A 24,635-nucleotide genomic window follows, 5' to 3' on the forward strand; every position below is an offset into this window, starting at 1 on the left:
CCTTCTGGATGATAGCGGAGTGAACAGGCAGTGGCTCGGGTAGTTGTTGTCCTTGAGGATCTTTTTGGCCTTCCTGTGACATCTGGTGTCCTGGTGGGCAGGTAGTTTGCCCCCTGTGATGCATTGTGCAGACCGCACCACCCTCTGGAGAGCCCTGCGGTTGTGGGCGGTGCAGTTTCCGTACCAGGTGGTGATACAGCATGCAGGATGCTCTCAATTGTGCTTCTGTAAAAGTTTTAGGTGACAGGCTTAATTTCTTCAGCCTCCTGAGGTTGAAGAGGCGCTATTGCGCCTTCTTAACCACACTACTTGTGTGGGTGGTCCATTTCAGTTTGTCAGTGATATGTACGCTGAGGAACCTAAAACTTTCCACCTTCTCCACTGCTGTCCCGTCGACGTGGATAGGGGGGTGCTCCCCCGCTGTTTCGTGAAGAATAAGGCTTGCTCTGAAGGATCAGCGAAGTGGAGATGTTGTTTGCTACCTAGGAAGTCCAGGATCCAATTGCACAGGGCTGGGTTCAGACCCAGGGCCTAGAGCTTAATGATGAGCTTGGAGAGTACTATGGTGTTGAATGCTGAGCTATAGTCAATGAACAGTATTCTTACATAGGTATTCCTCTTGTCCAGATGGGATAGGGCAGTGTGCAGTGTGATGGTGATTGCATCGTCTGTGGACCTATTGGGGTGGTAAGCAAATTGAAGTGGGTCTAGGGTGACAGGTAAGGTGAAGGTGATATGATCCTTGACTAGTCTCTCAAAGCACTTCATGATGACCGGAGTGAGTGCCTACGGGATAATAGTTAAATTATCTTTGCCTTCTTGGGTACAGGAACAATGCTGACCCTTTTGAAGCATGTGGGTGTGAGAAATTGAATATTTCCGTAAACGCACCAGCAAGCTGGTCTGTGCATGCTCTGAGGACGTGGTTAGGAATGCCGTCTAGGCCGACAGCCCTGCGAGAGTTAACACATTTAAATGTCTTACTCACGTCGGCCACAGAGAAGGAGCGCAAACAGTCCTTGGTAGCTGGCCTCGTCGGTGGCACTGTGTTGTCCTCAAAGCAGACAAAGAACGTGTTTAGCTTGTCTGGAAGCAAGACGTCGGTGTCCGTGACGTGGCTGGTTTTCCTTTTGTAGTCCGTGATTGTCTGTAGACCCTGCCACATACTTCTCTTGTCTGAGCCATTGAATTGCAACTCCACTTTGTCTCAATACTGACATTTTGCCTGTTTTATTACCTTGCGGAGGGAATGACTACTTTGTTAGTATTCGGCCATATTCCCCGTCACCTTGCCATGGTTAAATGTGGTGGTTCGTGCTTTCAGTTTTGCGCGAATGCTGCCATCTATCCACGGTTTCTGGTTAGGGTAGCTTTTTATAGTCACAGTGGGTACAAGATATTCTCTATACTTCTTGATAAACTCAGTAACCGTCTCAGTGTACACGTCCACATTATTCTCAGAAGCTACCCGGAACATATCCCAGTCCGCGTGATCAAAACAATCTTGAAGCGTGGATTCCGCTTGGTCAGACCAGCGTTGAATAGTCCTTATCACAAAGTTTCTGCTTATAGGAAGGGAGGAGAATTAAAAATATATATATATTTCACCTTTATTTAACCAAGTAGGCTAATTGAGAACAAGTACTAATTTGCAACTGCAACCTGACCAAGATAAAGCAAAGCAGTTTGACACATACAACAACACAGAGTTACACTTGGAATAAACAAACATACAGTCAATAATACAGTAGAAAAAGTCTATATACAGCTTGGGCAAATGAGGTAGGATAAGGGAGGTAAAGCAATAAATAGGCCATGGTGGCGAAGTAATTACAATATACCAATTAAACACTGGAATGGTAGAATGTGCAGAAGATGGATGTGTAAGTAGAGATACTGGGGTGCAAAGGAGCAAGATAAATAAATTAATTGGATGTGCTATTTACAGATTGGCAATGTACAGGTGCAGTGTTCTGCGAGCTGCTCTGACATCTGGTGCTTAAAGCTAGTGAGGGAGATATGAGTCTCCAGCTTCAGTGATTTTTGCAGTTCGTTCCAGTCATTGGCAGCAGAGAACTGGAAGGAAAGGTGGCCAAAGGAAGAATTGGCTTTGGGGGTGACCAGTGAGATATACCTGCTGGAGCAGGAAAATGTAGTCGTGGTCTGATTTGCTGAAAGGAGGGTGGGGGAGGGCATTGTATGAATGACGGAAGTTAGAGCAACAATGGTCCAGTGTTTTTTCAGCGCGAGTGCTACAGTCGATATGCCAATATAATTTAGGTAGTATCGGCTTGAGGGGGGATGTACTTGGCTGTGACAATAACCAAAGAGAATTCTCTAGGGAGATAATAAGGTCGGCATTTGATTGTGAGGTATTCTAGGTCAGGTAAACAAAAGGAATTGAGTTCCTGTATGTTATTACAATTACAACATGAGTCGTTAATCATGAAATATACACCCCCGTGCTTCTTCCCGGAGAGATGTTAATTCCTTTCAGCACGATGCACTGAGAGTCATGTTTCCGTGAAACAGTGTATGTTACAATCCTGATGTCTCTATGGGAAGCAACCCTTGCCCTGATCTCGTCAACTTTGTTATCTAGGGACTGAACATTAGAGTAATATACTTGAAAGAAGTGGGCGGTGTGCGCACCTCCTAAGTCTCACTAGAAGACCGCTCTGAATTCCTCTCCTCCGCGGGCATTGTTTTTGGTCGGCCTCTTGAATCAGTTCAAATGCCCTGGCTGGTGCGAACAAAGGATCCGCTTCGGGAAAGTCGTATACCTGGTCGTAATGCTGGTGAGTTACCACTGCTCTGATATCCAATAATACTTCCCGGCTGTATGTAATAACACATACAATTTTCTGGGCTAACAATGTAAGAAATAAGCAAAAAAGCAAAATACTGCAAAGTTACCTAAGGACTAGAAGCGAGGTGGGCCTCTCTGTCGGCGCCATCTTGGTCTCTTATGCTGAATCAGTGCTGGAAAATGCAACATTACCTGTTTATCTTTAATTATACTGTTAAAGACCTTTAAACATCCCAACTAGCCCACAGTGTTACCTGGAAACAGAGATGGTAGTTGCTATGTAATAACACAGAATCTGTGCTGGAAAATGCATCACTACTTGTTTCTCTTTTGTTGTATCCCTTCACCATTACAAATATAACATAACAATGACACGTCCTATGCAAATATATGCACAAGATATGACTAAGGATTTAAATGGCAATTCAGTGACATGCTGTATCCCCAGCGGCGTGCATACATTGTCCCAGTATTTAAAAAAAATAGTTATAGATTTGTATTATTTAAGACAATGGATGCCATGTCCATTTAAAAAATGTTTTGTGATTTCCAATAAGGAAGTACAACTACTGTAAATGATTATGTGTGCATAAATGATCAGATGAAGAGTGCCAGTAGTCCATGTTCCCTGGATCAACAGGTGACAACAAATACATCCAGTGAAATATCACAGTGCAATCGCAACAAAAGTGACATAGTATTCAAAGTGACAGAGTAAAGGAATAAAATAAGTGACATTGTAAAAGTACACAAAAAAGAAGAAGAAAAAAAGACCTATAGGAATATAGTATGGACATTGTTTGTGCATAGAGTGGAATAACTGCAGTGCAGTAGCAGCATAGAATTATAATTAAAGTATATCTACATAGTGGAGTTAGGTGACATACCTATTACATTGGTCCGTAAGACTAAAGTGGGCTGGTTTTGAGATAGGTGGTCCGAGACTTAATGTTGAATCGTCACTGCAGCGGATCCCTCTCCCCTGTGCACCGCCTTCTCCCGCCTTCCATTGGAGGCCCCTTTCAGGTAAAGGGCTACCTGAATCTGGACCTCTCGTTCCAAGCATCCCGGGTTGCAGGGTTCTTTCTAATGGCTCCTATACACAAAGAATTAACATTTAGTTACATTTCAATTGCACAAGGTCTTACGCAACGAGTTTAAAAAATGTACTGAAAAGTAACACATTTAATAATAACAGAACTTACTGTGAAGCATAGTCTTTAGAAACACGCCTTTGAAACAGGCCTTATTCCCTGCACCAGTCCAGGTTGTGGCAATGGCAAGCAGGTTTGACAGAATGCAATGTAGCATCTTCCACACTGTTAAATTCAGGTCCTTGACACCCTTTACTACTGTTTCCTATAGTTAAAGACCACCAGTTGTAAACATAGCCTAGCCAGCTAGCTAGACACTGGTAGTTACAAATATCAATGTCCACAATTTTAGCCAGTCAATAAGAGATTCTATGCAGCTACAAAAATACACAACATACATATAGAGCGATTTCCCATTATAAAACGGTTTTCAGTTGGCTAGATGGACAGTGTGATGCATTTACCATGAATGCTAGCTATCTACGTTAGCTTTGAAAGCATGGGTAGGGTAGCCTAGTGGTTAGAGCGTTGGACTAGTAACCGAAAGGTTGCAAGTTCGAATCCCCAAGCTGACAAGGTACGAATCTGTCGTTCTGCCCCTGAACAGGCAGTTAACCCACTGTTCCTAGGCCGTCATTGAAAATAAGAATTTGTTCTTAACTGACTTGCCTAGTAAAACAAAGGTAAAATGCTATGACACAAACTGTTGACTAGCCTCGCTAAAGCTTAGTCTCTTACCTTTCGACCGAAGATTAGTTTTATGGACTGGATGAGGCAACAAGGTTTTTCATCCTTGAGGCCATCTCGGAAAAACATCCGATATCAATCATTTTTCTGCCTTTCTCTTTCATGAACGACCCTATAATTCAATATCTAAATATAGTTCTCTTTCGGGCCTGACATCATTAATAGTATTATTTATTAATAGCATTCTAGCTACATTATTAATAGCATTCTAGCTACATTATTAGCAGAGTTGTGGCTGGATAAAGCTACCTCTTTTCATTTATTTTATTTCAGCTTTATTTAACCAGGTAGGTCAGTTCCAATCTATGGCCGGCTTGAGTGAGAGAAAGAGAGCTACGTGCATGACATTTTTTTCCGGAGAAAGCACAATCATGTGATCAGGTCTAATGAGGTTTCACAGTGAAAGAAGAAGAAGGCTGGCCCAGGCCTACCAAGTGTTACCCAATTAGGTTGAAGGGTGGGTTGGTAGCATTGCCTTTAAACTTGGGTCAAATGTTTCGGGTAGCCTTCCACAAGCTTCCCACAATAAGTTGGGTGAATTTTGGTCCATTCCTCATGACAGAGCTGGTCTAACTGAGTCAGGTTTGTAGGCCACCTTGCTCGCACACGCTTTTTCAGTTCTGCCCACAATTTTTCTATAGGATTGAGGTCAGGGCTTTGTGATGGCCACTCCCTTGACTTTGTTGTTGTTAGCCATTTTGCCACAACTTTGGAGTTATGCTTGGGTCATTGTCCATTTGGATGACCCATTTGCAACCAAGCTTTAACTTCCTGACTGATGTCTTGAGATGTTGCTTCAATATATCCACATAATTTTCCTAACTCATGATGCCATCTATTTTTTTAAGTGCACCAGTCCCTCCTGCAGCAAAACACCCCCAAGACATGATGCTGCCACCCCCTTGCTTGACGGTTGGGATGGTGTTCTTCGGCTTGCAAGCCTCACCCTTTTTCCTCCAAACATAACGATGGTCATTATGGCCAAACAGTTATATTTTTGTTTCATCAGACCAGAGGACATTTCTCCAAAAAGTACGATCTTTGTCCCCATGTGCAGTTGTAAACCGTAGTCTGGCTTTTTTATGCGGTTTTGTAGCAGTGGCTTCTTCCTTGCTGAGTGGTCTTTCAGGTTATGTCGATATAGGACTCGTTTTACTTTGGATATAGGTACTTCTGTACCGATTTCCTCCAGCACCTTCACAGGGTCCTTTGCTGTTGTTCTGGGATTGATTTGCACTTTTCTCAAGAAAGTATGTTCATCTCTAGGTGAGAGAACGAGTCTCCTTCCTGAGCGGTATGACGGCTGTGTGGTCCCACGGTGTTTATACTTGCGTACTATTATTTGTACAGATGAACGTTTGGAAATTGCTTCCAAGGATGAACCAGGCTTGTGGAGGTCTACAAAAAAAATTCTGAGGTCTTGGCTGATTTTCTTTTGATTTTGCCATGATGTCAAGCAACGAGGCACTGAGTTTGAAGGTAGGCCTTGAAATACATCCACAGGTACACCTCCAATTGACTCAAATTGTGTCAATTAGCCTATCATCCATGACATAATTTTCTGGAATTTTCCAAGCTGTATAAAGGCACTGTCAACTTAGTGTATGTAAACTTCTGACCCACTGGAATTGTGATACAGTGAATTATAAGTGAAATAATCTGTCTGTAAACAATTCTTGGAAAAATTACTTGTGTCATGCACAAAGTAGTTGTCCTAACCGACTTGACAAAACTATAGTTTGTTAACTAGAAATTTGGAGTGGTTTGGAGTGGTTGAAAAACAAGTTTTAATGACTCCAACATAAGTGTATGTAAACTTCCGACTTCAACTGTATGTGACACCGTACGTGATTTTCGGGGACCACTTTTGACGCATGTGCGCTACTTTCAGAAAAACTGTCAAAAAAGTAACCAAAACTTCTGGTAGCATCTTTAAATTAAATATTGTCCTGTTCCTTAATTGAAATGCCACACTGTTCCCTGTGTGACTCTGTGTCTGTCTGTCTCAGTTCTGGATGTCTGCTCTGGCCATGACCATGCCTGTGCCCTGTGGAGCCTTCATGCCCGTCTTCGTCATTGGTAAGAATTGTGTGCGAATGTGTGTGTTTCAACAATAATGGTAACCCTGTGGATATGCTATTCAGTCTTGTGAGTGTCTGTGTACCAATATGTTACTTTCTCATTAACAATGTGTGTGTGTGTTCTAGGGGCAGCGTTTGGCCGCCTGGTCGGGGAAAGCATGGCCGCCTGGTTCCCTGATGGCGTCCACTCTGATGGCACCATCTACCCCATAGAGCCAGGAGTGTACGCAGCCGTAGGTGAGTTACTGTAGAAATATACACACAAAGACTAAGTTTGGTACAAATAGACAAGATTATCAATACCTATTTATGACTAGACACAACTAGGCACCATTATTGTAACAATTAGGTAGTGCAAAGACAGATAAAGCAAGAAAGCCCTTTAAGTCACAGACAAAAACAATATGATGTCCCCTTTGGTAAGATGCATCTTAAAGGAAAACTCCACCAAAAACAATCTTTTTGTATTTGTTTCATTAGTCAATTGTTGACATAGTTCCAAATGTTTTGCTTGCCAGCAATCAAGCTTTCAAGATACGTAACTTTCAAAGTACAGAAATCAAATTGCATCATACGTGGATGATTTCTGTATTTTGAAAGTTTCAAATCTTGAAAGCTTGATTGCTGACAAGCAAAACATTTGGGACTATATCAACAATTGACTAATGAAACAAATACAAAAAGATCGTTTTTGGTGGAGTTTTCCTTTAACGTTGTTGCTATGAGTGATTCTGTTAGCGTTGTTGTTGACTGTTGTGCTGATTATGCTGTTGTTCAGTGTTGGGGTTGATGTCATCTGTGTTTGTGTCTAATGGGTGCTGATGTTCACTCACCTCAGCTTTCTGTCTCTCTCTGATGAGCCTTCTTTCATCTCAGCATGGCTAGATTTGCCCTCTCTCTCTCTCTTTCTCTCAGTTGCTCTCTCTCCCTTTTTCTCACTCTCTTGCTCTCTTGCTCTCTCACGCCCTCTCTCCTCCCTCCTAATAAAGTTAGGAATAATCAACCTTACCTCCCTCCCCTCTATCTCTGCACCCCCCCACCCACTCTCTCAACTCCTTATTTTTTCTCATTTTATCCACTCATCTCTTTTTCGCTTCAATAACGATTCTTAAATTTTAAAAAATGTGTGAGGTACAATGTAATCTCAATCCAACCCCTGTCTCTACCTACCATCTCCTTCCCTCCCCTCTCATCCCTCCCTTCTCACTTTGTTGCTCCAGTATTATTGATGAAGGCTCGGTATAGAGTTGAGTTGAAGAGAAGTGTGATTACACTGATATTGCTTTTACTACTTTAGTCATGTCAATGGACAGTAACCTGTATGGACACTAACGGGTACAGTAACCTGTACCCATTCCCTCCTCTCCTCTGTTCTTCTCTTCTCCTCCTCTCCCCTCTCCTCTCCTCTGTTCTTCTCTTCTCCTCCTCTCCCCTCTCCTCTGTTCTTCTCTTCTCCTCCTCTCCCCTCTCCTCTGTTCTTCTCTTCTCCTCTCCTCTGTTCTTCTCTTCTCCTCCTCTCCCCTCTCCTCTCCTCTGTTCTTCTCTTCTCCTCCTCTCCCCTCTCCTCTCCTCTGTTCTTCTCTTCTCCTCCTCTCCCCTCTCCTCTGTTCTTCTCTTCTCCTCCTCTCCCCTCTCCTCTGTTCTTCTCCTCTCCTCCTCTCCCCTCTCCTCTCCTCTGTTCTTCTCTTCTCCTCCTCTCCCCTCTCCTCTGTTCTTCTCTTCTCCTCCTCTCCCCTCTCCTCTGTTCTTCTCTTCTCCTCCTCTCTCCTCTCCTCTGTTCTTCTCTTCTCCTCCTCTCCCCTCTCCTCTGTTCTTCTCTTCTCCTCCTCTCCCCTCTCCTCCCAGGTGCGGCGGCCCTGTCTGGAGCAGTCACTCACACAGTGTCGACGGCAGTTGTTGTGTTTGAGCTGACGGGTCAGATCAGCCACATCCTGCCGGTGATGATAGCGGTGATACTGGCCAACGCCGTGGCCCAGTCCCTCCAGCCCTCGCTATATGACTCCCTCATCATGATCAAGAAACTACCCTACCTCCCTGAACTGGGCTGGGGACACCACGAGTATGTAGGACTACACCTATCTGTCCATCTATCTATCAACAGCACCCCTGGAGCAAATTAGGGTTAAGTGCCTTGCTCAAGGATAAATCAACAGATTTTTCACATTGTCAGCCCTGGTATTTGAAACAGCAAGCTTTCATTTACTGGCCCATCACTCTAACCACTACGCTACCTGAGGGTTAACCTTTTGTTTCCATTTTCTAACAGTCATCACTCACAAGCTATGTTTCCATTAACTTGTCCGATTATTTTTGGTCGACATTTAGAAAGTTTGCTCAGAAAATCGATGTGACAATTGCCTGCTACAGTGCATTTCCATTGAACTATCTTTTGTTCAAAAAACAGCTGGACGTGAAGATGTCACACGTACAATTTTTTAAAAGTTTTTCACAAAACCCTGGTGTTGAATAATGAAGTGGTTGAAGTGTTTCCGTTACCCATTTAGACAAACTGCTCATTGAATAAATTGGTGACTGCCTGTATGCCCTCCCACCTATCTGTTTAACGTCTCAGGTAGTCCGCGAACACCAGCACGGATAGAATGCATTCATTTACTAATATTTGCCATATTCTAATAATTCTCATGTCCCAACATATTGCCACGGTGAAACTTGCACTCCTGTAGGCCTAGATCTGAAATAATTGGATGGTGAAACTTGCACTCCTGTAGGCCTAGATCTGAAATAATTGGATGGTGAAACTTGCACTCCTGTAGGCCTAGATCTGAAATAATTGGATGGTGAAACTTGCCAGACAACCAGAAAAGCAAGGTGAAGCAATTCAGTCATTCTTGAGTCAGGACAATCCATGTCCTGCAAAGAAACATAATTTTTTATAGTTGAACGATAGATTTTGCTAGCAGTATGCCTTTAGAATGAAATGTGGAGTTTTATAGTTACTTGATGACAAAACGTACCTTCAAAATGATTTGGAAATCATAATTTATTAGAAAAACACAGATTCCATAATTTCTCACAATAAAGAAAGTTTGGCAAAATAACCCCCCCCCCCCCCCCCCCCCCGTTGAACAGTTACAAATGTGGTCGATCTCTAGAACATTTCTTCTTTTGTGACATGGAGTCAATGGAAAACTGTACTGACTGTATGGGTGGTGCTAATACCCCCTCCCTCTCTTCCACTCCTCCTCTCGTCATCCCTCTCTCCTATCGTCCTTCAGGAAGTATAATATTCGTGTGGAGGACATCATGATCAGGGATGTGATGTACATCACCCTCAACTGCTGCTACAGAGACCTGCATGATGTACTGCTGACTGGACACCTCAAGACCCTGGCCCTGCTCGAGTCCAGTGGTGAGACACACGCACACGCCCACAAACACACACACATTACACACTAATACTTTACAGATGCAGACACGCATACACACACATTATAGACACTACAGAACATTTTCAGTCAAATAAATGCTCCCCCACACACACATTCAAGTAATGTATTCTTATGCCAAGTCTGTTGTAATTGTGAAGCGATGCCAAAGCAATTAGCTGGGGCATTTAACCAAGATATAATAAGCAAATTCCACACACAAAGGCTATTATTTAAAACAAACAAACATACCCCCTCATACACACTGTACTGTAGTACACACACACACACACACACACACATACACACACACTCCTGGCTGTTCTCAGTTACATCACTCACCATGTTGTTGTGATTCGAGTCCACTGCAGTCTGGACATTAATTACTGTTCTAAAATACATCTTCTCCTCTCTTCCATCCCATCTTCCCACTCTGTCCTCCCCCTCCTCTCTCACTCTAATATCCTGGCCCCTCTCTCTCCACTTCTCCTCTCTTCCATCATTCTTCTTATCCTCTGCCCATCATCTCTGTCCTCTCTTCACCCCTCCTTACTTTTTCTCCCTCTCCACCTCTACCCCCTCGTCCCCCCCTCAGAGTCGATGATCCTGCTGGGTTCTATTGAGCGTGCCCAGATCCAGGCCCTCCTGTCCCTACAGCTAGGCCGGCCACGGAGGCTGAAGTACCTGAGAGACCGGGCCACAGCTGAGAAGCGCCTGTCGGTGGTCTCCCACCCGGGCAGTGAGGACGGCTCCACCATGGTCAACCAGGAGGTCCACTTCCAGGTCAATAAGGTAAAAGTACAAATACATCTGTATACGATGTGGTGCTTACCCTCAGTCTTGAAGTCTGGATCAGTGAAGGAGAGTAAGAGAACCTAGGCACTTTTCATAGTGAAAGGGGAAATAAAACGATATGAAATTCTTCTAATCTCATGGTTGATAAAGGTTGTATCTGTGAGAGAAAGAGTTTTAACAAGCCTTTACCATCCCATCAGCAAGAGGCCAGGAGAGAGAGACAGACAGAGGGAGAGAGAGAGTCTTGGGGCTCTGTTCACAAACACAGAAAGACCCCACAGGAGAGCAACACAATTAGACCCGACCAAATCAGGAGAAAACAAATAGAGAATTACTTGACACATTGGAAAGAATTAACAAAGAGCAAACTAAAATGCTATTTGGCCCTAAACAGAGAGTACACAGTGTCAGAATACCTGACCACTGTGACTGGCCCAAACTTAAGGAAAGCTTTGACTATGTACAGACTCAGTGAGCATAGCCTTGCAATTGAGAAAGGCTGCCGTAGGCAGACCTGGCTCTGAAGAGAAAACAGGCTATGTGCACACTGCCCACCAAATGAGGTGGAAACTGAGCTGCACTTCCACTGGCAACCAGTGAAGAACAAACACCATTGTAAATACAACCCATATTTATGTTGATTTATTTTCCCTTTTGTACTTTAACCATTTGCACATCGTTACAACACTGTATATTATATGTACATAATATCACATTTGTAATGTCTTTATTCTTTTGGAACTTCTATGAGTGTAATGTTTACTATCTACTTCACTTCCTTTGGCAGTGTTAACATATGTTTCTCATGCCAATAAAGCCCCTTCAATTGAAATGAATTTAGACAGAGACAGAGAGAGAGAGAGACAGACAGAGAAAGAAAGAAACAGACAGAGAACTAGAAACAGACAGAGATAGAGAGAGAAAGAAACAAACAAGAGAGAGAGACAGGCAGACAGAGAACGAGAAACAGACAGAGATAGAGAGAGAAAGAAACAGACAGAGATAGAGAGAGAAAGAAACAGACAGAGATAGAGAGAGAAAGAAACAAACAAGAGAGAGAGGGACAGACATAGAACGAGAAACAGACAGAGATAGAGAGAGAAACAAACAAACAAGAGAGAGAGAGAGAGACAGACAGAGAATGAGAAACAGACTGAGATAGAGAGAGAAAGAAACAAACAAGAGAGAGAAACAGACAGACAGAGAACGAGAAACAGACAGAGCGCCGCTCCAGAATCTCACATAACTGTTCAATTTGATTGAGATCTGATGACTGAGACGCACAGGCACACACACACACACACACAAACACACCCTTTAAACCCCCTATGCTACTTTGAGACCATTCTATCAAAGTCACTGAGATCTCTTCTAGTCATTGTAGTCAAAATAATGGGCAATTGGGAATTTTTAAATATGACCATAAGCACAATGGGATGTTAACTGCTTAATTAACTCAGGAACCAAACCTGTGTGGAAGCACCTTTCAATATACTTTGCATCCCTCATTTACTCAAGTGTTTCCTTTATTTAGGCAACAGGTACAGCATGAACTGTACTATTGATTATATATATTCAGAGTGTATTCATAGGTTGCACCATCGTGAATTGGTCGCGTCATGCCATTGTTATGAACGTTCTTCAGCCGTCCTCTGCCGCCCAGTCATTCTGGACAGAGGCTAACTACTATTTTGTCAAAATTACACTATAGTGCCTAAAAATATGATGACATTGCTAAAGTAAACAAATATTTAGTAGGAAACAACTTTATCTGCATTATCATGCGTTTAAATTTACTTTAGGCAGATGGCAATGTTGTCATTAGCTTGCTAAGTTCATCATTCAAATTTACTTTAGGCAGATGGCAATGTTGTCATTAGCTTGCTAAGTTCATCATTCAAATTTACTTTAGGCAGATGGCAATGTTGTCATTAGCTTGCTAAGTTCATCATTCAAATTTACTTTAGGCAGATGGCAATGTTGTCATTAGCTTGCTAAGTTCATCATTCAAATTTACTTTAGGCAGATGGCAATGTTGTCATTAGCTTGCTAAGTTCATCATTCAAATTTACTTTAGGCAGATGGCAATGTTGTCATTAGCTTGCTAAGTTCATCATTCAAATTTACTTTAGGCAGATGGCAATGTTGTCATTAGCTTGCTAAGTTCATCATTCAAATTTACTTTAGGCAGATGGCAATGTTGTCATTAGCTTGCTAAGTTCATCATTCAAATTTACTTTAGGCAGATGGCAATGTTGTCATTAGCTTGCTAAGTTCATCATAAAATAGCTAGCAATGCTAACGTTAGCTAGCTACAATCTGTTGACCTCTCAGTTAATCTGGCGACATCAAAATGATGACAAAAGGTTTTCCTACTAATTATTTTCCTCCTTTTCAATGTCATAGTATTTCCAAGCCACTGGAATGCACTTCTGAGGAAATATTCATTCGCTCTCATTGACAATGCATTGAGTAGAATGCTCAGTCAGGCATCAGTCCCAAACAAATGTTCGAAACAATATTGTGACGAAACATGCAACCCATGAATAGTAACGTGTGTGTGTGTGTGTGTGTGTGTGTGTGTGTGTGTGTGTGTGTGTGTGTGTGTGTGTGTGTGTGTGTGTGTGTGTGTGTGTGTGTATAGATCTCCACAGAGGAGACTTCCCTCAGTTCCACCCCTACCCCCTCCATGAAGCCACTGAAGCCGGCCCTGAAGAGACCCTCTGTGGTGGACTGCCCTACTGAGATACCCATGCCCACAAGTAAGAGCAAACACACACAGAGGAACTTGTATTACCAACATCAATGGTCTCTATCTCTCCTTCCATGTCTCTCAAATAATTGTATTTAATTTATTTTTTATTCCGAAAGGGTCCTAAAATTGTAAATCAAATAGCTAAACGATCAATAGTATGACCATCTTAAAACAATTCCATAAGTCAGTTTAGAACCCCCCTCAACTGCTTAGACTTTTGCAAATTATTAAACAACTAAGTACGTTTTGAATTACGTAGAGCTTCTTCAATAGTCTCTCTCTCTCCCTTTCTCAGGTCCACAGGACCACTCAGGCAGCACCTTAAAGAACCTCTTCCGTGTCAGACCTGATATAGAAGGCCTGGAGGTGAGACACCCGTCAGAAAACACACACACTCCTACCTCCTTTACAAACTCTCCCTCTTCTAGAAGTTCACGGTCAATCACTCTCCGATACATAATCACTTCCTGTTCAATCACTTCCTGTTACGCCTCCAACTCAAGCCTCCACACCTCCACTTAGATTAGGCATGACTCTATTTGGGGGTACATTTGCCCAGCGTGGCAGAGATGTTGTGTTAACGTTGTTCTTGTCTTTGGCTGCTGGAAGAACAACAATGTCAACATCAACATAAAGGGCACTGCATCGAGCTCTGCGTCTCCTGAGTTAAGGAGGCCACCCAAGCGCGTCAGGATATCCGTTGTGGTAAGAACGCTGGGCATGCCCCAGGAAACTGGTCAGCCATCCAATCAACCATTCGCCATCCGCTGCAGGGCTAATCCATGCCTGTGGACTTTGATCTGTGCCGAGCTGAGCCTTGCCGATCTGTGCCATCAGGACAAATGTGTTGAATGCCCTCCTCCCTGTCTGTGAACTCTTACTGCTCTCTGACACATAGTCCTCCTCTTCTGTTAGGTAGTTTTAACTCTGACCTCATCGTCAGAATGCAAACTGATTGGTCAAGAAGTCAGTAGTGGTCAAGAAGTCAGTCGTGGAGAACTCAACCGCCTCTCTAGCTATGACACCCTAAACCCCAAAAGACTACAAACCGTGTCTATGTGGTCCAAACCTGGTCTTTCCATGGTCAGGGTGGTGTGTTTAAGCTGCGGGCAACTTAAGGGACGTCGCAGTTCAACCAAAGCATGCTGCTACGCTGTCTATCATCAGCCATGTCATTAGAGGAGTCCAATCAGTGACCTTCTCCTGGTTTGTGGGTGGGGCCCGCCCCTCCACAGAACCAAACTCCTCCCCTTTTCATATTCTATAGTCGTTCATACCACTTGCCATGAAAACATATGTCATACTGAAGATGGAGGGGTGGGGGGGGGGTGGGGGGGGTTCCATGCATGTCTATCTATGGAGGACAACAAAAATCAGAAGAACATCCTGTTGGTAAGACGGGCAGTTCTTATCCTCCTGTCCAATGACAAAGCAATTACACTTACATCCACCAAGGAACCCATAATGCATGAGAGGAGGAATTATTTGAAGTGTCTGGAAAATGACACCATAAATCATGATACGCTGTCTAATTACCAACGCTGCTACGCTCAAACAGCCATTCATGTCCATCAATGAAACAACTGCCCAATTCTGAATTAAGAATGATGATTACAACATATACAACATAACACTTTGTATGTACACCCCTGACAAAATATAAAATTGTAATTGTGTTATTCATAAATAGTCAAGAGAACAGCAATCTGGAAATGAAATAGTTCAAGGTTTTATGTCATTAAACATTGATTTTATTTCATATCCATAGACTACATGTATGACACATCCATATCATAAAATCATTCATTTATCATATAGCTAGATTATAGAAATAAAAGCTTGAACCATTTATCGCTTGGTGTGTGTTTGCAGTGTAAGTGTGTTGATCTGTTTCCTGTCCCTCTCCTCTCAGGATGACTTCGATGTGGATGATGACATGACCATCAGAGAGGTGAGACCCTACACTTTCTCTCCCTCTCTCTCCCTTTTCTCTCAGGATGTGTCAGTGCTGTCTGTCTATGCTACAGTGTATTTACTGGTTATCAGGGGAATAATTAGTCACTGTGTATGAATAGCCTTATCAAAGCTGGAATCTCTATGGGCATCTATTATCTCTGCTACACTGTGTAGCCACATAAAAGAGGAAACCACCTAGGCTTAAAGGAAGTGGAGTTTGGATAGGGATTGAGGGTTGATGTTTGGGTAGGGATTTAAATTAGCGATGGGGTTTGCAAAGTGATTTGGTTGGTATCAGGAATGATTGGATTTTAGATTAATGCAGGAATTATTGGTGGTACCTCAATTGAAATATTCTGAGATTTTTTTCACTGCATTCGATAATCTATCATTTCTTTAATCTCACGTTTCCGTTTCAACTGCTACCATGCTTATTATGCATATCACTCTCATATTTGCTCAACTATTAGCGTTTAGATATGCAGAAGCCCATATAGGTAACAATCACTGGAGTTGAATGTCTATTCCAAAAGGAATGATTCTGTCTTCTTAAATATTAATGAATGCCCCACAAAAAAACTTTTTTCAACGAAATACGATGTTTACCCATGTTGCACAACGATTGAAGTCAATAAATCATGGTTTTAGTCAAAGTATGATATATTTGGGCTTGAAGAGACGAATCCGGAAAGCCCATTTCGTGCAAATCGTTGTGAATGTAGTATCTTTTCATATGATATGATGAAGAAATTATTTTCAGCCTACGTTTAATTTCAGCACTGGGTTTTATTTGTTTTAGTTGCCACCCACCAGCATGACATAGTTTTATTAATCAGAAACATCTGCAGTTATTCGTCTTTGTGACTGAGATGAGAAACAGCCTTGTGTCCACTTGGCCGCCTGAGCCGTTTTATTAATGGTCTGAGATAGCCTTTTACAAACCCACTTCCCCCGTCGCCTCCAGATGAATGGTTTTGACCACTAAAGTTTTGCTTCACTAGACGCTCCACTGCTTTGATTGGTGTAAAGTTAGCTGGAAACCACAAGTGTTTATCCAGGTAATGAAAAGGCACCCGCAAAATAAAATGTATAGTAGTTACATGTCATCTGCGGAGTACATGATCATTTCACTTCCCCTGTGAGCCATGAGCATGGGTTGATTTGGCTTTGCTGTACCGCAGCCTGCCAGCAGTCTACTTACCAAGGGTTGCAACGTGTCCATTACAATGTAGAAAACGCATATCAGCTATCTTTCAATATCCATATTACTGGAGCCTATTCTTTCTAACTATCTTTATGGCGGATTCGCGGCCGCAATTTATGGACGATGCCAAACGTTTGGCGATAATAATAGATGGCGAAGTCAAAGATGACTGTGGTTTCCATCTGTGGTGAAGTTTTCCCTAAATCAATGCTTATGACAAATCCAGTTCCAGAACTAGCTATAGAGCCAGCTGGCTAATCTTTTGAATATTGTGTAGTTATAAAAACAGCAACATATAACATGAATTAGCTAAATAAGGTTAACTAGCATGTTAGCCAGCTACACAGACAGGTGTCAATGCCCTATTTGTTGACATGTATCAACTCCATGTGGAAATTCCCACATCCAATTTGTGAATATGTACAAGTAGGCTTCGTCATTCTTTGGAGGAGGAACCTAAACATGGATTTCCTCTCTGGGACAGGAAATTACGTTTAAATAGTGGTGGCAACTTCCTCGTGAGTCCTTTTAAGGAATTGAAGATAAAAGCCATAGCCGTTCTTTCTCACCATGGATGTAAAGACCATTTAAATATTCTATACGTCTAGTAGGGCTGTGACGATCATGGGACTTTGGATGACGATAACTGGCCAGCCAAATGACCGCTGTCACCGTAATAACCGTTCGAATAGCATTTTAAAACATGAATAGAATGAAGAGAACAGGTGTCCCACCCATTCAAGTCAATGACAGCATAATGGGTGGATAATAATGACTGGCAGTCATTGCTAGCGTACCCATCGGAGCTGTTAGGTTCTTATTTTTCAGAGTAAATAACTCACTAGAGAAGCTTTAACCAAGTTTAATCATTCCCAAAGGTTCTGTACAGCTGAAATCAGACGGCCAAACATTTCAGACATCAGAGTTTATATACATTCTACTTAAGACACTCCTCTTCCTTACAGTTTATGGCTCCACAGGAAAGAAGGTAACCAGATAGCAACCCTGATTACTCCCTTATCTGACCCACAGATATCCATCTGCCTTCCCTATATCAACACATCGCTCTCTTCTCCTCCATCAAACACGTTCCAAAGCCTTCTGTCTTTCTTCAGAGAACCATTAACTTCTAACATAGTCTCTTTATTTCCTGTCATTCATTTGCTACCTCAATGATCAAAGTTTAGCTGATTCCAACAGAGCAAAGCAGAAAGGAAAATATTTGCTAAAATATGTGCTGTGCTTTGTTGATTCAGTATGAAAAAAGTATGAAAACGTATGCGCTCACTATCGTAAGTCGCTAAATGACTCAAATGTAAATGTAATTCAACTCCACTAACATTACAAAAAAATACTTTCCTGTGCATGAGCCACATCAGTTAACATCATTTGAATTAACATTCTGCATATATTACAAAGCAAATGATTCAATCACAATACCAGGTAGCCATTGTGAGTGCACCCATGACTACCTGTCAACTTGCCAGGGTTACAGGTTCCAAGCCTGTTCTATTCACCTATTTCTGTATTTGCTGCCGCTGAATTGTAGTCATTCTGTCAGCTGTTTGTTAGGAAAAAAATATTAATTTGATCAATTTATTTATTACAGGTATGACATTTACTTTCTGTCCATGACGGTCTTCATCCATAACTGTAGTTTACATGGTTATACGGTAATTGTGCCAGCCCAATGTCTGTGTTTGAGTACTTCCATAATGTTTCTCTCCACTTTCCTCTTTATCCTCCCCGGGTTTGCAGATTGCAGAGTGGGAGGAGAACCAGCTTGACGAGCAGGTGAACTTCGACAACTGCATGATCGACCCCGCCCCCATCCAACTGGTGGAGAACACCTCACTACATAAGGTCTGTCTGTCTTTATTTCTGTCTGTCTGTCTGTCTGTCTTGTCTGTCTTGTCTGTCCTGTCTGTCTCCGTTATACTGCTCAGAACCCCTTTTCGCTAAATAAATCCAGGATTATTTTGTCAAATGCACTTTGTAGATGGATGTTATTGCTATTGCTATTATAGCCACTGCAGTACAAGCGCACAAACTCACATTTGTGTGTGATTTATGGAAACTGGTGTTTGTTCTCTTGCATCTATCAGTCTGGGTAACGTGTATTCCATGCTGTTTTATGTGTCTGTTTCCTGGAACATTGTAATGGTTAACTCCCATTGCATTAAATATTGAAATAACAACAAGGTTATTCTATTTCCTGTGATTTGGGTTTAGGCTCAAGCTGCTGTCTGTGTGGTTCACTTGAGGTTCTAGCAGCTTACAGTATCAGTAGGGATGTTGTACCTTTCACAACAATCTAGCTCAAACACCCGATTAGGCTAATCAAGGTGATTACTTTTGATGACTTGCTGATTTACTTCATTAGTTGAATGAGGAAGGAGCTTGTACACCATTCAGCTCTCCAGTGACCACTGAGCTGACTGTTCTAATGCACTAAGTGCTGTAGTTTAATAGCTGCTTTCAGATGTTTATTGTTTTTTGATTCAGAAGGGCCTCCATATGAATGTCAAAAGGGAATCTATGGTTCTAAGTGTTCTAGATGTTGGTTCTAAGTGTTCTAAATGTGGGTTCTAAGTGTATTGTTCTCTTGTCCCCAGACCCACACCATATTTTCTCTGCTGGGGTTGGACCATGCCTACGTCACCAGCATTGGACGACTCATCGGAGTGGTGTCCCTCAAAGAGGTGAGTGACACAGATCATCTGGGGTTGTGCACATCAACATGTCACTGTCCCATCATCATCATCATCATCATCATTGATTACAACAGCCACCATTGTCATAGACCTCTCCATCATCATCATCTTTCTCACTGTCACAATCATCAGCATAACTGTCTCCACCATCACACACATACCATCAGTATCAATGACCTTCGCTCCTTCCGTGCCTTGTTATGTGACAGACAGCGAGACAAATGTCTGGTTAATGTCCCTTGCAGTCTCTCCTCTTTCTGTCTCTTGTTCTTTCTATATTTTTCTCTCTCTCTCTCTCTCTCTCTCTCTCTCTCGCTCTCTTCACAAACAAAGCAGGCGGAGGCTCTCTGTCTTTGTCAGTTGGCTGTAAAACAGAGGATTGTTGCTAAGCACAGTGTTGTTCCACTGGCTGACATTCAGGCCTTTTGTTTGGTATTAAACAGCAGCGAGATGAGCCTCACCTCTCCTTGCCTCTCCTCTTCTCGCCCTCTCGTCTCCTCTCCTCTCTTTGCTTCTCCTCGCCTCACCTCTCCTCGTCTCTGTCACACAGCACTGCTGCATTCAGCTCTCCTTATGCTTTCTAATAACTGGGGAGGGTGTGTATGTGTGTTTGTAAGTGAGAAACATGTCTGCCTAGAAACCGTTGTTTCCCAGACGTCTGTCATTGTTGGGGAAGGAGAGGGGTGGAGTACAGTATATGACAACATCTTATTAGGGCTATTGTTGGAGCCAATATATGTTGAGTTAAAAAAAAACATTGTTCATCATCTTTAATTTATTACCATGGTAGCATAGCCACACTCCCTATATTATCACCTAGAAACACCATAGCAACCGCCCTGTAATATTGCCATGGTTAAACATCACCATTCCACTTTGGTCTACACTTGCCTAAGACTGTCAATAGTTTATATATGCACTAGATGACTGACAAGGGGCGCCGTTTTGAAGCCACCGCGCCTCCATATTGGCACTCCCCCACGGTTGTAAAAAATATATTTTGGAAGCTATAGAAATGCCTTTATTAATAAATAAATACAAATTGCCATGTTCATTCTATTACAGGCACCTTAATAAATAATTTTAAATTATATTATGTAAGCTAAACATACAAATTTAAAAAATATATAAAAACTTTTTAAAGTACTGTTCCCACTAGGGTTGCAAAGGGAGAGTATATTACTGGAAACTACCAGTAAACTACCAGAATTCAGCATATGTGGGAACTCCTTCAAGACTGTTGGAAAAGCATTCAAGGTTAAGCAGGTTGAGAGAATGCCAAGAGTGCGCAAAGGGTCATCAAGGCAAAGGGTGGATATTTGAAGAATTTCAAATATAAAATATTATTTGATTTGTTAAAAACTTTTTGGGGTTACTAGATGATTCCATATGTGTTATTTCCTAGTTTTGATGTCTTCACTATTATTCTACAATGTAGAAATTAGTAAAAATAAAGAAAAACCCTTGAATGAGTAGGTGTTCTAAAACGTTTAACTGGTAGTGTACATCATGGATGGACGCTTCTCCCTGTCATGGATGCCATGGTTGCCCTTAGTTTGAAGATGTAATCCGGAGACAGATGTTTTCTCCATCTCCTTAGCTATCATACACTAATTCCACTGATTTCAAAACTTGGTCCCACAGAAAGTGGAGAGCAACACTTATGCAGCTCTACTAAGCAATACATATATTTTTTAAACTGCGTTAGACAGGATTACCTACACATACTGACCAGCTCAAATAGACAGAAGTGTGCTATATGGCAGACCAATCCAAACGCATCTCTCGGCATGTCCAGCCAACTCATTATCTCAGCCAATCATGGCTAGCGGGAAGGTTGCTTGCTTTTTCTGTGGCTAAACCAAATAGGCTCGTAATTTAATAATTTTATTCATGTTTTTCAAGTATAAATAACCAAAGTTGCGATGGATTCCCATAGATTTTCTGTTAATTACCAGATTCCAGTAACTTTGGTAAATGACCGGTAGTTTTGCAACCCTAGTCCCCACTACAACAAAGAATACTTAAATAGATGTAATTTTGTCCTTGAATCATTTCATTGAAATAATGTAAAATTACATTCATTCCAATGGAGGATTGCTCCTTCTGGGGAGTGCCTATATGGCTGGCTGGTGGCGTCAGTCTTTCATTGGCCAATACATAGCATCAGCAATCCAGGGTTTACATACATACATTATTGGTCACTGTACAGATTGAATTATCCTCTCTGATACCGAGCCTAATTTATACTCAATCCCAAATTGACTGGTACTCAACGACTGTGACCCGTAGTCCGTAAGTGTCAAAAATGTACAGGCTAGGGGTTGGGTTTGTATTGGGCAAGTCTCTTCACCTTTGTTGACCCACTATTTCTTTGTCATTATCTCTGTAGCTGCAGAAGGCCATCGAGGGCTCTGTGGCAGTGAAGGGGGTGAATGTGCGCCCCCCTCTGGCCAGTTTCCGGGACAGCGGCACCAGTGGCACCATTATGAATAACGAGAACAAGGCCAGAGATCTCCACAAGCTGTGGAACCGCCGAAAGTTGATGTCCCTCCCCCAGGAGCACCGAGCCTCCGACTCTGACGAGAAGTCCAAGTGAGGTGGACTGGGATAGGTTGACGGGGATGGGGACAGGTGGATGGGGACGATGATGCGGACAGGTGGACGGGGATGGGGACAGGTGACACAGGGATGGGGACAGATGTGTTGGCGAGGAGTAGGAGGAGCATTGACCCCCCCCCCCCCCCCCCCCCCAACTCAAAACCACAACCGATGCTGCAAACTCATGGCTAAGGTGTCACTGCTTAACAAAGGTGATCAGAGCAAAATGTATAGAATATGCGTGTTTTGACTATAAAAGGAATTGCATTTTTTTTACCAATTTTGCAGACTTGGCTATTGGTCTGACTTTGAGAGGAAATTTACAAAAGAAAATCCTATGTGTACCTTCTCAGAAAATACAGTCTCAAACACACACGCACAAGTTTTAATAAGAGCCAGTCTGCACACTCCAAGACAATGGAGTTCTCTCTAAAAATAGCTCTTTATAACCTTGAAGAGAGGAAGAAGGAGAGGGGGAAAGAGTGAAAAAGGCTAAAATATGACAATATGAAAGCGTTTTCTGTTATCTAATCTGCTGCTGCTTTAGGGTGTCCCCCCCCCCCCCCATAGAACCCAGGGTAGCTTTCTGGTTGGCCAACTTCACATCCCCACTGTATATGTCCACTGTCCAGTAACACTACACTAGTGATCAGAGTAAGGTCAGACCCAGACCACATAGAACCAGTTTGATTCAGTCCCATTCTAAATCCTATTTTCCCTACCCTTAACCCTAGCTCCAAACCCTAACCTTAACCTTAAACCTAACCCTAGCTCCTAACCCTAACCCAAATTCTAACCATAACACTAATTCTGACCTTAACCCTAAACCCCCTAGAAATGGCATTTGACCTTGTGGGGACCAACAAAATGTCCCCAGTTGGTCCCCCCAAAAATTGGATAATTCTTGTGAGGACTTCTTGTCCCCACAAGTATAGTTAAACACGTCCACACAAACACACACACACACACACACACACACTGACTGACTGACTGACATTTCTGCAACCTGGATGTGTTATTGCATAAATACGTTTTCATTTCAATGGTGAGTTCTTGCCTTGTTCACCGCCACTGAAAAGAAAACACACACACACACATTAACATCTTCACAGACTGACATGCCCGTCCTGACATGCAGAGAGATGCACACTTATGAGGAGAAGTATGCTGTTGTGTATATCATTTTAATGGACAATATCATTATGATGGCTATTTATTTATTCTGGTTTATTTTGTATCTTTTCTCATTGAATTCATTTTGATCTAGGTTTGATTGGCATCATTCATTCATCCAATGAGCTTTAATCATAGCTTAATTTGGGAAAGGGGCAGTGGTGTGAAGTACTTAAGTAGTACTTTAAAGTATTTTTACTTACGTAGTTGTTTTGGGTATCTGTACTTTACTATTTATATTTTACTTTTACTTCACTACATTCTTAAAGAAAATTATATACTTTTTACTCCATACATTTTCCCTGACACCCAAAAGTGCTCATTACATTTTGAATGCTTAGCAGGACAGGAAAATTGTCTAATTCACACACTTATCTCTGATCTGGACTCACTAAACACACATGCTTTGTTTGTAAATTATTTCTGAGTGTTGGAGTGTGCCCCTAACTCCTTAAATTAAAAAATATATATATATATTAAAAATGGTGCCATCTGGTTTGGTTAATATAAGGAATTTGAAATGATTTATACTTTTGATACATAAGTATATTTTAGTAATTACATTTACTTTTGATACTTAAATATATTTAAAACCAAATACTTTTAGACTTTTACTCAAGTAGTATTTTACTGGATGACTTTCACTTGAGTTATTTTCTATTAAGGTATCTTTATTTTTACTACAGTATGACAACTGGGTACTTTTTCCACCACTGGAAAGGGGATGGGGCTTTTTGGGGAATGTGTGGATTTAAGACTTTGCTATACGTTTACAGATTTAACATAGTTAACATCATTGCTGTAATACATGATTGTTAATTTAAAATCTAACTGATCTACATTTCTATCTATGGAGTTGCTCTTCCTGCAACTCCTTTTTAGTTTTTGTTGGGTATTGCTCTTCCCTGTGGAAAAAACAGTTATATGGCAGTCCAGTCATATGGCAGTCCAGTCATATGGCAGTCCAGTCATATGGCAGTCCAGTCATATGGCAGTCCAGTCATATGGCAGTCCAGTCATATGGCAGTCCAGTCATATGGCAGTCCAGTCATATGGCAGTCCAGTCATATGGCAGTCCAATCTCAATATTCCAAAGCTTTATTTGAACATGCATGGGAAAACCAAAACCAATTCAACTCGCTCTTTGTTCTCACAGACCGAGGATGGGTGGGGTGTTACACATGCCCTTCGAATGAGTCCGGTCCTTCTGCTCATCACCACAGATAGTAAAGGAAAAATAATGACTAATCATGCCAAGGACATGACCACTCCCCCACACATCCTGGGATAGCAGGACCTATGAAGGATATTCTAACTCTC

General features: G+C 42.0%; 1 protein-coding gene across 1 annotated transcript in view; it reads left to right on the forward strand.

The window, feature by feature from the left end:
• Positions 1-23,617, forward strand: part of LOC118944061 (chloride channel protein 2-like) — a 64,030-nt gene extending 40,413 nt beyond the window's left edge. Inside the window, exons 13-23 of the mRNA XM_036961697.1 lie at positions 6,660-6,729; positions 6,858-6,968; positions 8,577-8,790; positions 9,968-10,101; positions 10,713-10,909; positions 13,557-13,674; positions 13,963-14,033; positions 15,580-15,618; positions 18,586-18,690; positions 19,443-19,529; positions 21,934-23,617. Coding sequence (XP_036817592.1) covers positions 6,660-6,729; positions 6,858-6,968; positions 8,577-8,790; positions 9,968-10,101; positions 10,713-10,909; positions 13,557-13,674; positions 13,963-14,033; positions 15,580-15,618; positions 18,586-18,690; positions 19,443-19,529; positions 21,934-22,140 — 1,353 coding nt within the window. The 3' untranslated portion in view covers positions 22,141-23,617. The remainder of the gene's footprint in view (positions 1-6,659; positions 6,730-6,857; positions 6,969-8,576; positions 8,791-9,967; positions 10,102-10,712; positions 10,910-13,556; positions 13,675-13,962; positions 14,034-15,579; positions 15,619-18,585; positions 18,691-19,442; positions 19,530-21,933) is intronic.
• Positions 23,618-24,635: the final 1,018 nt, after the last annotated feature.

The sequence above is a fragment of the Oncorhynchus mykiss genome, chromosome 24, assembly GCF_013265735.2.
Source record: "Oncorhynchus mykiss isolate Arlee chromosome 24, USDA_OmykA_1.1, whole genome shotgun sequence".
Taxonomy (NCBI): domain Eukaryota; kingdom Metazoa; phylum Chordata; class Actinopteri; order Salmoniformes; family Salmonidae; genus Oncorhynchus; species Oncorhynchus mykiss.